A 16,232-nucleotide genomic window follows, 5' to 3' on the forward strand; every position below is an offset into this window, starting at 1 on the left:
CCAAGCACGTTTACCCCTCATCCTGCAGGGCAGCGCGGTCAGGGTTTGGGTTTGTTGTGTGGGTCTGGAGCGGTGCTGGGCGGTGCTGGGCGATGCTGGGCGGCGATATCGGGCAGCGCTGGCTGCAGTGTTTACCGCTTCGTCCCCACTCAGGACGCGTTTGCGGGGATGCTCCTTTGTCCCTCGGGAGCACAGCGGCAGCGCTCAGCGGCGCTGCGGGGCGGCCGTTGGGGATCTCGGGGAGGGGCCGCGATCCCCGCTGCGCGCTGAGCTCCGTGCTCCGGGGCACGGGGAGGGGGGAAGGGGGAGACGAGCGGCTGGGAGCGGGAAGTGCCGCAGGGCCGTCCCTGCAGTGCCGTGCCCGGTGCGGGGCCGTCCCCGGGGGATGCGGTGCCGCCGGGCGATGGGTGCGGAGTTGCGGCGGTGCCAGGGCGGCGCGGAAGGGGCATTGTGCGTCGCCACGGTTACCGCTCGCTCAGCGCTGGTTGCCATGGGAACGGCGCGGCCGGGGCCAAAAAGCCGCGTCCTGCGGCGGCCCCAAACGCCGGGAATCGCCCGACGGGATCGGGAGGGCGGAGCCGGGGCGGGGGGGACGAGCGCGGCATCCCCGGTGCGCTGGGGGCAGCGGGGAGCACCGGGACTCCGTGCTGGGGGTGCACGGCGGGACGAGGGGGTGCGCTGCGAGCGGGGCTCCGGGCGTGCGGGTGGCGGTGGGACGCGCCGGGCCGAGCGCCGCCCCCGGGAGGTGCCGACCCAGCGCTACCGCCAGAGGGCGCGGCGCTCCCGGTTCCGCCGTCGGTGGGGCGGGGCCAGAGACGGGCGGGGCCAATCGGTGGGCGTCGTCCGAGGGAGGCGTGGCCTCGAGGCGGGCGGGCGTGGCCTCGAGGCGGGTGGGCGTGGCCGGCGGCGGCGCGGGGCGGCGGCGCGGGGCGGAAGCGGGGCCGCGCAGATCGGCGCTGACCGCCGCGCCGGGCGCTGCTCAGAGGCCGCCGGCACAAAGGCCGCCATGGCCGGGTACGTGCCGGGGCTGCTCCCGGCCGACCGCAGTCAGGAGAAGGAGTTCGTGCAGGCCTACGAGGACGTGCTGGAGCGCTATAAAGGTACGGCGCTCTGCGGGCGGCCCGCCGGGCCCGGCGCCGCTCCGGGCTGTCCTTGGCTCCCGGTTGCGGGGCCGCGGTGCTCCGGTTCTGCGGTCGGGGCGAGCGAACGGCTCCGCGCCCCGGGTGGGCTTCCCGCGGCCCCGCGCGGCGGTGTGCCGTCCCGGTGTGCCGTCCCGGTGTGCCGCGTGTCGCGCGGGCGGTGAGCGCGCGGTTCTGCTGGGGGCGGCGATCCCCGGGGGCCGCGCGTTACCCGCCTCGTTACCGTTTCTCTGTGCCCGGATCCGTTCTGCTGAGCCGCGGGGGTCGGGAGGGCGACGTGACCCCGCGGTGCCCAACGTGCGCTGCTCGCGGGCGGTTCTGTTCGGTGCCGGCGCTGCGTGACGCGGCCGTTCTTTGCCCCTCCGCTCCGCATCGCTTTTCTCAGTGCCGAAAGAAGACGAAATCGCGGTTTGCCCCTGCCCTCATCCGCGCCGTGCCGGGCCGGCTGGAAATACCCGGCTGGGGGTGGCCGCGCTGCCGGGCCGGCGGTGAGTTTGGTCACGGGTTGTATTCAGCGTAGGGGAAATGAGTGTTTCTCGGGGACTGAGGCTTTCCTGTGCCTTCTTTCCCTTCCCAGCTCCCCTCCTTTCCCAGGACGTCCCGCCGTTGCTGTGAGTGCTGTATAGGAGTGATTCTGTGAGGTTGTTGGGCTTCTGGATGCTGCCTCATCCCCACTGCGGGGCTCTCCTTGTCCTGCTGGGACTCAGGTTTTCTCCCGGCTCGTCCCTCCTCTCACCTCATCCTTCAGGAATGGGCCTCGGGCCGACAGCAGAGGGGCAGGTGGGCGCTTGGTGCTGCCCAGGCCGGGAGCTGTGATGTGAGCTCCCAGAAACGTGGGGAGCAGCTTTCTGCACGGAGCTGCTTACTAAAAAATAGCCTTTACGATTAAAACGAGCAGTGGGGTCTCTGCCTGCAGCCGGACCGATGGGTCCCACTGCGGTGCGTCTGCTTCCTGGCTGCGGATCTGTTCTGGAGCTGCAGAGCAGGGGTTAAGCAGATGGCACATCCCCGTGATTGCTTTCTTTTATCAGCCTCCCGGTGTAGGCAGCTGAAATGCTGAGCGTGACTGGGCTGGCAGGTAGGTGTTCTGCGGCTCTGCTGCCGGACTGCGCCGCTCGGAGCCGTGGGCGCTGCGTGGGGCTGAGCCGTCCGGCTGCACCCCGATCCTGGGTGGGAGTGGGAATGGGGATGTGTGGGCTGCGGGGCTGTGAAGTGCAGCACCGATTGCAGCCCTCTGCGTGTGCACACAGATTGAGTTGGTGGCCTTCAGCCTCCCCTGGGGGCACGGGGACCTCTGTGGACCTGGAAGCCGGTGGCTGAGCATCCCAGCTGCACCCCAGTGGTGCCGCACCCAGGGGCTCGGTGCGGTCCCGGCCCCGTTGCCTCATTGCTGGGCGGTGATGCCGTGCACATGCTGGGACGTGCAGCCACGTGCTCCCAACATGGCACTGGGAGCAGTGGTGGAGCCTTTGGGGATGGCTCTGTCCCCTGGGATGTGCTGCTGCAGTGGACGTGGAGGGCTCTGAGCAGGGAGGAGGGGGTCTGCCTGTGAGTACCCAGCAGGGGGCTGGGCCCTGCTCCCATCGCACGTCCCTGCCCCATGCTTTACCCTCACACCACAGTCTGCCCAGGTGCACACGGTGCTGCATTTCTGTGCTTAGAGTGCTTGAACATTAACTAATCAATCCTGGTGAAATCATTCCTTCAAGACAACTCATGTTTTGGGGGGTCATGGGTAGAACTTCAGAGCTGTAGTGTCAGCACATCCGTCTCCCAGTCATTTCCCACTCCCTCTCCTCACCCTCCCTGCTTTCTCTCCCTTCTCCGTGGTGCATTGGGGTTGGGGCAGCAGGGGGTGGGTGTCACCGCATCTGCCTGACCTGTTGTTAGGGGAGGAATAATGTTGGGCTGATGGAGTCCTTGTGCGGTGCAGAGGAGAAGAACCATGGGCACAGATCTGGTGGGGCTCCTTGGAGCCTTCCTTGTATAGCTGGAGCTCCTTTTTCCCACTGATTTTCTGCACTGAGGAAGGCAGCTGCACGGCGTGTCTGGGTCTCACCTGTGCCCTGCTGGGCCGGTGGGCGGCCTTGAAGGCACGGGGATGGCAGCTGTGGCCGTTGAGCTGCCGTTACCATTCCATCCTGCAAAGATAATAAACATCATTCCTCAGCGATGATGAGCGTGAGCTGCATGAGGGCTGTGCAGCCCGCAGGGCCGGGCAGCACTGTGGAAGGAAATGCTTCTTCCTCATCCTCTCAGGAGCTGCCCCCCGCACAGGGCTCAGCACGGTTTGAATGGCATGGATGCCCCCGGCCAGTGGCTCTGCTTTTGGGGGGCAGAGTGAGGTGCCGGCACCTCCGGTACAGGGGGAGCTGGGGGTCAGGGAGGTGATGCGGTGCGTGGGCTGCTGCTGGCACAGCGGGACCTGTGAGCCTCGGGTGTGTGCTGTGCAGCACTGCTGTGCTCGTGGCTGCCGTGGGACAGCAGGAGCCGCAGCCGCTGCGCTCCCATGGCAGGACGCGCCCTGCCTCGCCTGCCCGGCGTTCTGCTGCCTTCGCGGTGCCGTCATCGTCTCTGTGGGACGCGGTGAGGCCTCTGGAGCTGCTCCACCTGCATGGGGCCCTGGCTGCGGGCGCTGTGCTGAGTGGTGGGTGCTCCTCTGTGCCATCTTCCAGGAAAATGCCGACGTGCTTCGGAGAGCAAAGCGCCGGGCGCTGTGGGCGGCAGCGCTGCGGTCACCGCTGGCACAGACGCAGTGCTGGTGGTACCTGGAGCCGGAGAGCTTTGATCTCATTCCAGCAGTGGGTTGGGGCGGCCCGAGAGCCGCTGGCGGGGCCTCCTTGTTCCTTCCTTAGGTGGCACAGCGCCGTGCCCTCTCCTTCCCTCCCAGGGGGACGCCGAGCTGCTGCCCAGCTGCTGGGTGCCCGCCAGCCCCTCCGGCTTTGTGTCGCTGAGTTCAGTTCGGTGGGAGGAGAGCGCTCCGACCTCCCGGAGGGGAGCATATAAAAGGGTGGTTTTTTTTTTTTCTTCTTGCTGATTCCTGGAAGTGTTCTGACGGCATTGTTTGAATACCAAGGGTGATGAATCCCTTTATAGGCACCTAAAACAAACCCTGGACCGCCGGGGACTGCGGTTCATGATTTCTCCTGTTCCTGCAGGAGCTCCCTGATCTGGGTGCCCCGGGTGCAGTCTGTGACCTCCGGCACCGAATCAGCTCTGGTCGTGTGGGGTTGAGCAGACAACGTCAGCTTGAATCCATCGCATCTCCAGGAAGGAGCTGTGTGCACCGACTGCCGCTCAGTGGGGAGCGGTGGCAGAGCCGGGTGGCACCGCAGGGCTGTGGGCTCATCTTGCCGAGCCGAGCTCCGTGCCGGGGCTGAGTCCCAGCTGTGTTTTCCATGGAGGAGTGGAGGATGAGGCAAGCGGTGCCGCGGGGCGAGGAGGGGCGGTGGGTGCGATGACAGCGCGGTGATGACGCGCCCGGCACAGGGAGCGGCGCGGCCATAAGGACAGGGCTGATCGCAGCCATCACCTGCACTGCACGTCCCTACCCGGCACAGCCATGCCCACCTGCCCTGTGGGCTCCACGTGAAACGCAGCGCAGCTCGTCCCACCGGGCTGCCGAGCCCAGGCGCTCCGGGCACAGAGGAGCCGTGTTGGGTGCTGGTGGGTGAGTGGCCGGGAGCTGCCCTGGCTCTGTGAGCTGCTCGGGGTGCTGCTCTCTGCTGTCCCCACGGGCACCCAGTGCTTTGCCCAGCACTGCGCTGTGTGTCCTTGCCCCATGTCCCCAGCAGCCAGCCTTGCAGCATCCCTGCTCACAGCATCCCTGCTGGGTGCTGCCCCCAGCTCCTCCCTCTCCTTCCTTCCTTCCTCGCTGAAAGCCCAGAACTGATGTCTCAGCTCTGCCCTCGCTTGTCTGGGGGACTGGGCATGCAGCCAGGGCTCAGGGACACGCAGGCGGCTCTGGGTCGGGGGAACCCCGCCGAGCTGTGCTTGCTCCCAAAGGCACAGAGGATGTTTGTGTTACTGAGCTGGGGAAGCGTCGTTCCAAGCCGGGTTGTGGGGTTTTGTGTGTGCGGGTGGATCCCATGCGGTGTGAGGGATCTGCAGCACGGGCTTCCCGTGGGCAAGGGGCTGCGTGCTGCAGGCATTTGGTGTCTGGCTGCGGGTGGGGTGAGGTGAGACCTCGGGTGTGTTATGAGATGTTCCCAGCATCTGTGGCAGAGGACGGGCTGGGACCCCTCTGCTGTCGGGGAGGTGCCAAAAGGGAATCGGCCCCAGTGACGCTGTGTGGTGTGGGACAGGGGGCTCACGTGTGCTGTGTCCCTGCAGACGCAGTGCTGCAGCTCCAGGAGTTCCATCTGCCCCATCATTTCTGCTGTTTGTCAGTGATCTGGTTGAGTAGAATCTGGGCTGCTGGCTGGGGCTCTGTGATGATTTGAGCCTTTGGGTTGTTTCCCCCTGTATGAAGCCTGGCTGCCTCTTTCCCATTTCTCATTTCCCATTTGCTGCCCTGCAGTGAGCACTGTGTGCTCTGCCAATGGTAATGGTCCCACTGATGTCCCTGGGCATACCTCCTTCTCCCCATGCTGTGTTTTTCCTCTCTTCAGCTCAGGTCTGGAGGATGGCAGCTGATGGAGCGCTTCCAAGCAGTGCTGGCACAGCTCTGCAGCCTCCCTATGCTTATCCCCTGCTCTGCTTTCCTGGGGCAAGGACCCCGGACCTGTTTGTCTGTGGGGGCAGGAGGGCAAACTCCCAGCACTCTGCATCCCACCCCTGTGCCATGCTCCAGGTCAGCCAAAGGAGCAACTTCTGTTATTGGTTTGTTTTTGTTTATCTTTCACTGAAACTGGCAAAAGGTCCCAGCAGAAAACTGCAGCTCCAGGAGTGCTTCTGCCCTCCCTGCAGGAGGCCGGACGTGTGGCTGCTGTGCGGGGCTGACCTTGGGCAGCTTTGCTACGAGAGTCCTCTGGAGGAGCAGCTCCCATTTGTGCAGGCCGAGCCGTGATGCCAGCACCCTGCAGGCACCGCCGTGGGAACACGTGGCCATCCCTGCACCGCCCTCCTTGCAGGCAGCTCCACGCGCTGCACGTGCAGACATCTCACCCCACGGCTGCTCGGGATGCCTTTGATTCCGGCTGCGAGGCAGTTGTTGTGCTGGGGAGGTTGGGATTCCTCGGGCCGGGGCTTTGAGCTCCCTCCATGCCCTGTCCCCGTGGCCGCACGGCTCCGGGCCAGCTGCGGTGCTCTGCAGGCCGGGCATTCCTGGCGTTCCCGAGGGGAGAGGAGCCGGGATGCTGGGGAGCGGTCCGGCGTCAGACCCACACTGCCTTAACCCCATCGGGGCAGGAGGACGGGAGCTCTGTTCCTCCCTGAAGCACCCCGTGGGGCCAGGGTTCAGGTGGTGGGGTTGACTGCATCCGTGGCACTTCTTGCCTTTACTGCCCAGAGGGACAAAGCGACAAAGTGAAGGTGACAGCTCTGCAGGCAGCCGTGGGAACTGGAGCATCGACTGCGGCAACTGCTGCGTCGTGTCCTGTGCCCGTGGTTTGGGGTTTGCTGGAGCTGTGTTGGGTGACCAGCCTGGTGCCGTCCCACCTCTCCCCTTTCTCGGGAAGGGAGAGAAGTGAATACAGTTGGATGCTCAGCAGCTGCTCTGCACCCAATCTCTGGGCTTTGTTTCCCCTGTGGCGCGAGGCCACTGCTGAGCAGAGCGTTGATGGAGGGACGGTGGCTCAGTGCTTGGTGTCCCCACACTGGCAGCACGGCCCTGCTGGTGGCTGTGCCTCTGCTTTCTGTCCCCATGTTCCCACTTCCCTTCTCACAGCCCCATTGTTAGCAAGAAGCAGCTTTTTGGGATTCTTTGGGGATTTTTTTCCTTCTATTTTTTTCCGGAGGAAAATTCCATTGTGCTATTTATAGTGGTGACAGCTCGGCTTCTTGCAGCAACTTCATTCTGCTCGTCATGCAGCCCAATGGCAGCCGGGGGTCCCGGGGTCTGCGCAGTGCAGCGCTGTGCTGCGGTGCTGCTGGATTTGCTCCTGCCCGTCTGCGCACTGTTCCACGCGGCCGCTCATCAGCGCTCAGCTCTGCTTCCCCTCAGCAGAATTAATGAATGGGCTCCATCCCCACGGCTGCGGGTCGGTTCATCCTAACAGGCTGCAGCACCCGAACCCGGTGTCACCGTGCCCTGGTTGTGCAGGGCCGTGCTGTAACCTAAACTCTCCGTCTGCCCGGCCGCGCTTCCCGTTGGAGTTTCGGGAGCAATTTTGGCTGTTGGTTTTGTGGATCAGCAGCTGTTGGGATCAGAAGCGCCAGCTGGCTTTTGGGGTTCTGGTAGGAAAGTGCTACACCCGACGTGCGTCTGCCTGCAGCGGTCCCAGCTGGGCCAACCGGTTCTGGGTGTGTGTGGGCAGTGTGGATCCGCACAGCGCTGCTCGCTGTAGGGCCGTGCCGGGGTTCTGTGTGGGGCCGCGGGCGGTGCGAGCACCCAGGGGTGCAGATCCATAGGATCTCTGTGGAGGGCTGTGCAGTGGGTCTTGCTCAACTCCTTGGGCAGGTGACGCAGCGCTGCTCCCGGTGCAGCCCCTCGCCGTGGGTCGGGCGCTGTGTGTGGGCACCTTCCCCTGCGTCACACCGGGACGGTTCCCGCTGCCAACAGATCCTACAAAACAAGTGCTCTCCTTCTGGGTTCTGCAGCGGCCATGTGGGTGGCACGCAGCTCCAGGTGGTGCATGCAGAGCATGAGGTGTGTTGTGGGGTCTTGCAGCACCCCGAGTGTCATGATGCACTGAATGCAAGTCCCTCTCCCGCTGACTTGCCTGCAGTCCTCACGGCCTTTTGGGGTTTTGCCCCACCTCCCCGTTCCCAGCCTGAAATACCTACGGGACACCCGATCCCACGACCCCCGGCCGGGGCAGGTGGTGGGGGCCGGGCGTGCGGCTTATTTGCAAGAAGGGAGGGGTGGCCTCATCCAGGGCAGGTCTCAGAGCAGCCCTCGGATCAGGAAGCGCTGGGCTGGGCTGCGGTGGCCAAAGGGCAGCGGTGGTGGGGCGAGCCCTGCGCTGCGGGACGCCGCCAGCCCCGTGCTGAGCCGCGGGGCCCTCGGCAGCACAATGGACTCGAATGAATACAGGAGGTTCCTGGGCGGCATCGGCACCCTGAGAGGTACGGCCATCCAGGGGTGTGGGGCGGTGCGTGGGGCTGAGCTGGGTCCCCTTGTGACCCAGGGGAGCTGCCCACGGGGTGGGATCTGGAGGGAAACGGTGCCCCCCGGGACGTGGAAGGATGGTTGGCTCTGCTGGGGGAGTGCTTGGGAGAGGCCGTGCTGCCGTGGCTCCGTTCCACTTCCCTGTTTTGTCTTTTCTTTGGGTATTTGGGGGCGTATCTGGACACAAAGCGAGCGGCTCCGGGTAACCCAGCCCTGCGAGGAGCAGAGGAAACGCAAGCTGGCTTGCAAATAACAATAAGCAAAGTGTCTGCGCTGTGGGGCGGTGGCACGCAGTGGCTCTGCTCTCACTGCAGCTCTTCCACCCTGAGCACCGCGCTCTGTGCTGGTGATGCAGTCCTTCCCTGCTGCCTTTCTGCCCTGTGATCGGCTCCTTTTTACGGGCTCTAAGGATGGGGATGTGCCTTGCTTTTTTTCTATTTTTTTTTTTTTCCTTTTTTTCGTTTTCTATTCCCCTGTTTTGCTCTGGGGGCTCCCAGCCCCTCACACACCCGCACGCAGGTATTGGGATCCGCTGCCAAGCGAATGGCGCCGCGTTGGGGAAAGGAGAAAGCAGCCGGGATGCCGTCACCTGTCATTGAATGGCCCCGCATTGACTCGTCCCTTCTGCAGCCCTCCCCGGGTACGGCTGGGCTGCACCAGCTGATCCTGCTGCACGAGGAGGTGAATCAATCCCATGTTTAATTTAGCAGGGAGCCAAGGGAGTTGTTCCCCGGCCGGCTGCCCGTCTCCCCGCCCAGCGGGGCTGCTGCAAGGGGTTAATCCGTGCCTGACAGCTGCCATGAGTTACCGTGTCCGGGGGTAATATAATTCACTTTCTTATGCTGCTGCGGTGTCTATCATAAATGGTTCCAGCGCTGCTGCAGCTGGCACTGGGGATCAACGTGCGAGGAGCGTGACACCGCTGTGCGTGTGCCGGGAGCTGCCCCTCCGCCGGGAGAGGCCGGGAGCGGGGCGGGACCCCTTTGTGTGCAGGGCCGGGGAGCTGCCGGCGTCCCCCGGGCTCCTCCGCACCATCCGAGCGTGGAAGCGGCGCTGCCTTTGTTGCAGCCGTCTGCCGCTGGTAGCGCCGGGCTCTGCGGCTGGGAGATGGCCGCGTTGTGCCCGTTGTGGCGATGCTTTGGTGTTCGCCGGAGCTGTGTGCTCTCTCAGCCCCGGCCAGGTTCCCCTGGAGCAGAGCGGCGGGGCTGCACAAAGCTGCTGGGAAGTGAGGGTTTATTGCCAGCTTGGTTTCTTTTCCCATCTCCCCCCATCTCTATTCATCTCCCCAGGGAGGTGGAGGCAGCGGCGGATATTGGAGCTGGGGCCGTTTCATATGTAAATGGCTGTGTGCAAGTACAGTCCCCTGACCCCCGGCGCGGTGCCAGCAGCAGTGCCAAGTCCCAGCGGGCTCCCACCCCTTCCCCACCCCCCCCCCATCCCCGATGGCTGCCTGCATGGTGCTGCCAGCTCCCAGCCTTGTGCTGGGGACAAAGGATGCTGTCCTGCAGAGTGCTGGGGACCTGACTCCCCACCCTAGCCCTTGGGGTGCTGCTCTCAGCTCTGCTTCCCCTGGGTTTAAGGTGCTGGATGGGAGGGCAATGGGGTTCTCCCCAGCTGCTGGTCGTTTTGGGAGCAGAGGAGATAATGTAGGTCGTCCAGCCCTCCCTGGAAGCTTCCTGTCTCGGGTTTCCTGGGGCAGCAGACTGTCGTGGCCCCAAGGTGACGAGAGCCCTGGGCTCGGCTCAGGAAGCCCATTTGATTACAAATTTATTGCTGGGTTAATTTTATCCATGGTGGTGTGACGACAGCCGGTTTCACTTTCTCAGAAGTTTGTTGTCTACTTGGAAACCAGATAAAATCCAGCATCCTTTTGGCCTTCTCTGTGCACTCAGGCTAATCTTCCCACTGCATCTGACCTTGTCATTGCCACGTGCTTTCCCCAAGGGAGCCGGGCTCAGATTTTCCCTGTGGCAAGCATCCTCGCGTGGACCTCTGCTTGTCCCTGCAGCCTCCCAGGCGTGTGCACAGCCTCTGTCTGCAGGGCTCTCGGTGCTCATAGCGGTCTGCGAGGGAGCAGAAGTGCTCCTGCATCCTTCAGTCGCTGCTGCCGGTGCCCGACCCCACGCTCACAGCACACCGGGCACTGGGAACTGTGGTCCCACAGCATAGCAGTGCTGCAGCCGAGCTGAACTGCCAGAGGTTATTGCTGGCTGCCCTTGCACAGTGATGTCCTGGGCCGTGTGATGTCGCCTGCTGCTATGGCTGCAGTTCTGACACGCTCCATGCGTCCCAGCTGTGCTCAGACCCCGAAGTTGAAGGGCGGGTGGGCACTGGGGTGTGGAAGGGAGTCTCCAGCAGCAGCTGGAAGGGTTGCATCCATCCATCCGCCCCTGTGTTTGCCAGCGCCGGGCAGTGCTGCTGTCCTGGGAAGTGGTGCTCAGGCCGACCCGGTGGGTTTCTGCTGCGAAAGAGGAGTGTTTCTTGGGCGCAAAGGGAGGTGTGGGAAATGGAGTGAGCCCTGCCTGCAGCTTGTCCCCCCGTCGCCGTTTGCTTTTGTCCCATCATGTGACGGCTTCCCCGGGCTCAAGGTGGCCGGCTCTGATAAGAGATCCGGGCCGCCATCTGCACCCAGGGTGGGGGCCGGGCGGGCTGGGCTCCGGGGTGCTGAGGGCATCCTGGGAGCAAACAGATTCCCTGCGGCACCTCGGTGTGCTGCAAGTGGCTGCGTGCTGGGTCCGCTGGGCCCTGTTAAGAGCATCACACGGGCTTGGGCTGGGCCGACGGGGCCTGGCAGCCGTCTGTGGTGCTGTGCCGGTGCTTTAACTGAGCCGCTCAAGAAACGTTAGCAACTGCATTATTTCATGTGTTTTTTAACGGGGATTAAATTTCTCCGTGGGAGAGCAGGTCTGCAGGGAACAGAGGTGTCAGGCCCCCGCCGCTGTTCCTCTAATCCTGAATTCCTCTCTGGTCCGGTGAGGATCTGGCACAGCTGCAGTGGGGCCATTTCTGCGTGCAGCCCCAGCCGGGTGCCCTGCGCCGCACGGGGCGGATGTGCCCCAACCTCGTCCCCATCCTGCCCGCCTGCACTGCGGGTTGTTTGCCTTCCTCTGGGAAGCCGCTCCAACAACATCCTGCGGCATCCATGGGACAGCAGAGCTCTGCTATGGCCGTGCTCAGTGGGACGGAGCTCTGGCTGTCCTGCTGCCCAGCCACGCTGTGCTGGGTGCTGGCGTCGCCGTGTGCCCACCCACCCCCTCGCTGCTAATCAGGTTTCACGCTGCTTAGTTGGGAGATCTAATGAGATCAGGGCTGGAGGTTGTCTGCCTGCCCTCTATTTATAGGGGAAAGCGAGGGAATCCGTCGCTGGGCTCTCTTTGACCTCAATTTTCAGATGGGACTCTGCACGTCCCATATCCTGAGTTTCAGGCCCTGTGCCCGGGGCGGCGTGGTGCTTTGGGGTGACGTGGTGCCCCGGCCCTCCTGCCTGCAGCTCCCCACTTCTCTGTGCTGTGACGCGTGGCTGTCACTGGAGGGCTGTGGGGCCAGAGGGGCCGTGCGTGGGCCGTGCCCTGTGTAAACACATTGCTGGGCTGCAGGCCCCGGACAAAGCGTGGATAGATCCCACTCGCCCGACGTTTTCCTATTTCCCCTGCTGCCAAGAGGCCTTCGGCTCGAGTTAGAATAACAAGGCTGTTTGCAGAGACACCAGGCCTTTTGTTGGCCGGCAAAAAAAGGGTTTTGCTTCAGGCAGCCTCTCCCCCCGCCGGCTTTCCTGCTTCCTAAGCTGCTGTGGGAAGTGCAGAGCTTGGCCTTGAGCGGCCCCGAGCTCTGCTGGGGCCGCCTGCGTCGTGTCGGCATTTGTCCGTCCTCCTGGGGCTGTCTGTCCGTCCATCCCGGGCACAGCTCCAGCCCTGCCATGGCGGGGCTCAGCCCTGCAGCACAGCAGAGCAGGATGCCATGCAGTGGCGGCTCGGAGCTGCACCGTGGGGTTGTTTTCACGCCGAGGTGACAGCGGGGCGTGCTGGGAATTGAGGAGCTGCTGTTTACCCGACGGCGGCTCGGCTCCGCGGAGGTGTGCTGTCCTCGTGGCCGCAGGGCTAAGGGAGGGACCCAGAGATGGCATCGGCTTCCTCGTCCTCCCCCATGCTGGGAACGCTGCCACCTCGCCGTGTCGGCACAGGCCTCTGGGAAGGCGGGCAAACGCGTGCGTGCCGTGGGCGTGCGGCCGGGCCGGCTGTGCATGGCTCCTGGAGGCCGCCTCTCCCTCTGCACACCCCGTCCCCGTCCTCACACCTCGCCCAGCACCAAACCCATCTCCTGGATGGGGCTGTGCTCGGAGTCCCCGCAGGATTCGGAGCGCTGTGCAATGAGAGCACACGGCGCGGCCGGCTGCCAGCGCCCGATGACACACCAGGGGAGGCCACTCAGAAGTGGGAAGCGATGAAATAATGCCTGAAGCTCTGCGTCAGCAGAAAGCCAGCGGCCCCAGCAATCAGCCGGGGTGCTGGCAGGAGGCGGGTGGATGGAGGTTGTTAATGCGAAGGAAGGAGCGCTGGGACTGGCCGTCCCCAGCATCCCCTGTGCCACAGTGCTTGGCTTTGTGCTGTGCTGAGTCGGATTGGTTCTGGAGGAGATGCCGCCCTACCCGGGTGCACGGAGTGCTGCTCTGTGTGCGTCCAGCTCACACCGCCTGCGTTGTCCCTGCTGGGCTCTGTCACACCTGTCTGTGGAGGGGGTTTCCTGCATTGTTTTGGGGTCCCCTGGAGGGCGGTGTGCCGTGCTCAGGGCTGAGGAGACGTGGTGCTGGCAGCTTGTCAGCCCTTGTGGGAAGCTGCTGGATCTGGGACACCAAAAACTACCCGCAAAGGAGAGGCCAGGCCGTGCGTGGTGCTGGCTGCTCCTGTTCCTGCTCTGGTTGAGGGGCTGCAGGAAGCTGGGCGCAGCTCACCATGGGTACAGAGGAAAATATTCCACTCCTGAGTTATTTCAGCTCCGTGGGGCCCTGGGCATGAGGCCCCAACCCAAGGGTTAATGGCGCTCCTGGGGAATGATTAAGCCGTGAGCAGGTGGCAGTCCAGCTCTGCTGTTTGCTTTGCAGAGTGAACGCCAGCAGGAGCGACGTTTGCTTCAGCTGTGCTTCCATCACTGCCCTGCGCTGCCGTGGCCGTTCCCTGTGTGCTCCCAGCCCGGCTCCCTGCGCTGTCATCCCGGCAGGCCCATGTTGGGAAGGGAAGTCTTTTTTTAAGCTGTGATTATGGCTTTGGTGCCCAGACGTCTGCTGGAAAGGGGAACATCTCACTCTTATCATCAACACTTCCTTTTCCGAGTTCCTTGGAGCTCAGATTTTGCTGCTGATGGTGGGGCTGGAAGCTTCCCCCTTATCTCTGTCGTGCCTTGCCGCGTCCAGCTGACCTTTGGTGGAACGAGGCTCTGTGCCATGGTTAAACATTGACTCCTGGTGCTCCGTCCGCGCGGCTGTGGGTTGGAGGACGCGGTCATGTCCTGGTGCCGGGCAGCCCCGGGCCAAGGAAGGCCTTCTGGTACTGCACACACAGCTCGTGGAGTCACATCACGGAACGGTGGGTTGGAAGGGAACTTACGGATCAGCCGGTTCTGACCCAGGGGCCGCCCACCCAGCACGGGCTGCCCAGGGCCCATCCGCAGCCACCGAGGGGCGGCCCAGCGCCCCACCGCCCTCTGGGGAAAGGATTTCCTCCCACATCTCCCTTCGGTCTCCTCTCCCACGGAGGCCCCGCGGGGTGGGACGCCCACGGAGCTCACGGGGCTGCCGGCTGCAGGCAGTGCCGCTCCTGGGGATTCCCGCTCGCCCTCCGAGACGTTTCTCAGCCCCGTCCTCTGGCACGGCGCGGGGCCAGGCGAGGGTGACGGAAGCGAGAAGGAAGCGCTCCACGTTCCGAGCGCAGGCTGTGCCCGCACAGGCAGCAGCCGCTGATTCACCTGTAGCGGTGCGACGTTCAAAGCGGAGGCAGCGCCGGGAGGAGCCGGGAGCCGCGGCTGCCCGTCCCGCCTTGTTGTGTGCAGCCAGATCAGAAGAAACGTCATCTTTGTTCTGGGCTCCCTCTCCCGTGGCTCCGGCGCCGAGGGCAGGGTGGAGCGAGCCCTGCGCCCGCCGGGCCGTGCCCGTGCTTGCAGCGGCCCGGCGTCTGTCTGCGGCCGCCTTTAGGGCCGTTTTGAGGCCGGCTGCGCCGAGCTCCTGCGGGAGCCCCGGAACGCGGCTGAGCCGCTCCGGAGCCGCGCGGTGCTGCCGGGGCTGGAGGGGTGCAGTCATGCGGAGCTGAGCAGATTATGTTCCGGAGTGCCTCGTGTGCGTGTGGAGATGCGATGCGGGGCTGTGGGTCACGGCGCGGGCACGGCGGCTCCTCCTTCCTTCGGTTCACCGCTGGGAGCTGCCGCCACGCGCTCCTCGTTGCCGCACTGAGCGGGACCCGGCCCCAGGGCTCGGCTCCTCGATCCAAAAATCCTTCACTCCCTGGCAGTTCTGGGCCGCTGCCGTAAATGACCGAGATTTGCCCTCAGGACTCCCAGAAGGGCGGCAAATAAATAAATAAATAAATAAATAAATAAAACATCCGAAAGGGAAAAGTGAGCACAGCAGGAAACCCTGCAGACAGACTGCAGTCCCACGTCTGTGCCCTGGCAGGCACGAGGAGTCCTGCTGCTCTCATAGCCGCCGTCCCATGCAGTGCTACCTGCTGCAAGAGATGGAGGCATTTCTATGGGCTTGGCCGGCTGGGGTGCAGAAACCCAGGGGCTGCAGGAGGGGCTCATTGGGACCCCGCCCCGTGGGTGCTGCCCAGGTGCCCGCAGTTTTTGCGCCCGCTCTGCTCCCTCCGCAGCCCCAGCAGTGCCCGGGTCCGAGTGCTTCAGTGCTTCCACAGTGCCACCTGGCTGCCACCTCTGCCTGCCTGGGCCGCGCTGCAGGACGTGAGCCCCGGCTGAAGGCGGTGTGGCTTCGGGTGCCTCTCGGGGGTCCGCTGTACCCAGGGGTGCAGGAACGTCCCCGCAGCATCACTCGTCCCATTGCTGGGGGTACGGCCCTGGGCGGTGCTGGAGAGCTGCGGGATGCAGAGGTGCTGTGCCAGCAGCGTCCTCAGTCATATAAGGAGATGCCGGCAGTGCTGCATGCTGTGCAGCATTACTCACCGGGAAGGCGCACAGCACGGGGGGGCTCAGCCCCGAGCATATGCACAGCCCCCACCAGCTGTGACTCAGCTCTGGCTGCGCAGACTGGGCCGTGGCTTTGTGCCCTCTCTGCTCAGCATCAAGTCCATCCCTGCAAGGGGACCCTCTGGAAGACGTTTTTTATCCTCGAGTGGGGTGGGCGTTGGGGTGGGGGGGGTTGCCTTATTTTCAGCCTTTTGGCAACGCTTTGCAGATGTCTGGGATGGGAGTGCTGGTGAGGAGCCAGCGGCCGTGGGATGCTGGAGCTCTGGTCATTCCATGGGGCTGTGAGCTGCCATGCAGGGCACCCCAAAGAATGGGGCACTGGCATGGAGTGGGGCCGGTCCCCCCTGCCCCGGATTCCTGGTGGGCCGGGAGATGCACGCTCCCCCCCCCACCCATTTCCTTTTCGGGCCGAGGCGACAGTCAGAACCGCAGAAGCCGCCTTGCAAGGAACTAAAATTAGCTGCTGGTGTTTGTGTGTGGGGCGGTTTCCATGGCTGGGGGTGGCCTTGTGCTGGGGCCCTGATCGTGTGGGGCTGAGCCTGGGGGGGCTCCCTGGCCCCTGGAGCATCGCAGAGGCACCCCAAAGCCCACAGCAGCCGTCTGCTGCTCTGACCGAGTGAGTGACAGCCGCTGTCAGTTTCCTGCAGCAGCAAGGAATAGCTTCGAGGAACAGCTTGTGCCATTAAAAGGAGCAT

The 16,232-nt window shown here is 64.2% G+C and overlaps 1 protein-coding gene across 10 annotated transcripts in view; it reads left to right on the forward strand.

Annotated features, from left to right (window-relative positions):
* Nucleotides 1-16,232, forward strand: part of MACF1 (microtubule actin crosslinking factor 1) — a 113,489-nt gene that overhangs the window by 1,847 nt on the left and 95,410 nt on the right. For 2 of the 10 annotated variants that reach the window (XM_085208902.1, XM_085208904.1), the window contains exon 1: nt 7,919-8,306. The exons of the other annotated variants lie outside the window; for them this stretch is intronic. In XM_085208902.1, the coding sequence (XP_085065028.1) occupies nt 7,934-8,306 (373 nt within the window). In that variant the 5' untranslated portion in view covers nt 7,919-7,933. Of the gene's footprint in view, nt 1-7,918; nt 8,307-16,232 lie in introns of those variants that run through there. 10 annotated transcript variants of the gene reach the window in all.

Source organism: Meleagris gallopavo, chromosome 25 (assembly GCF_905368555.1).
Source record: "Meleagris gallopavo chromosome 25, MGAL_WU_HG_1.1, whole genome shotgun sequence".
NCBI lineage: Eukaryota > Metazoa > Chordata > Aves > Galliformes > Phasianidae > Meleagris > Meleagris gallopavo.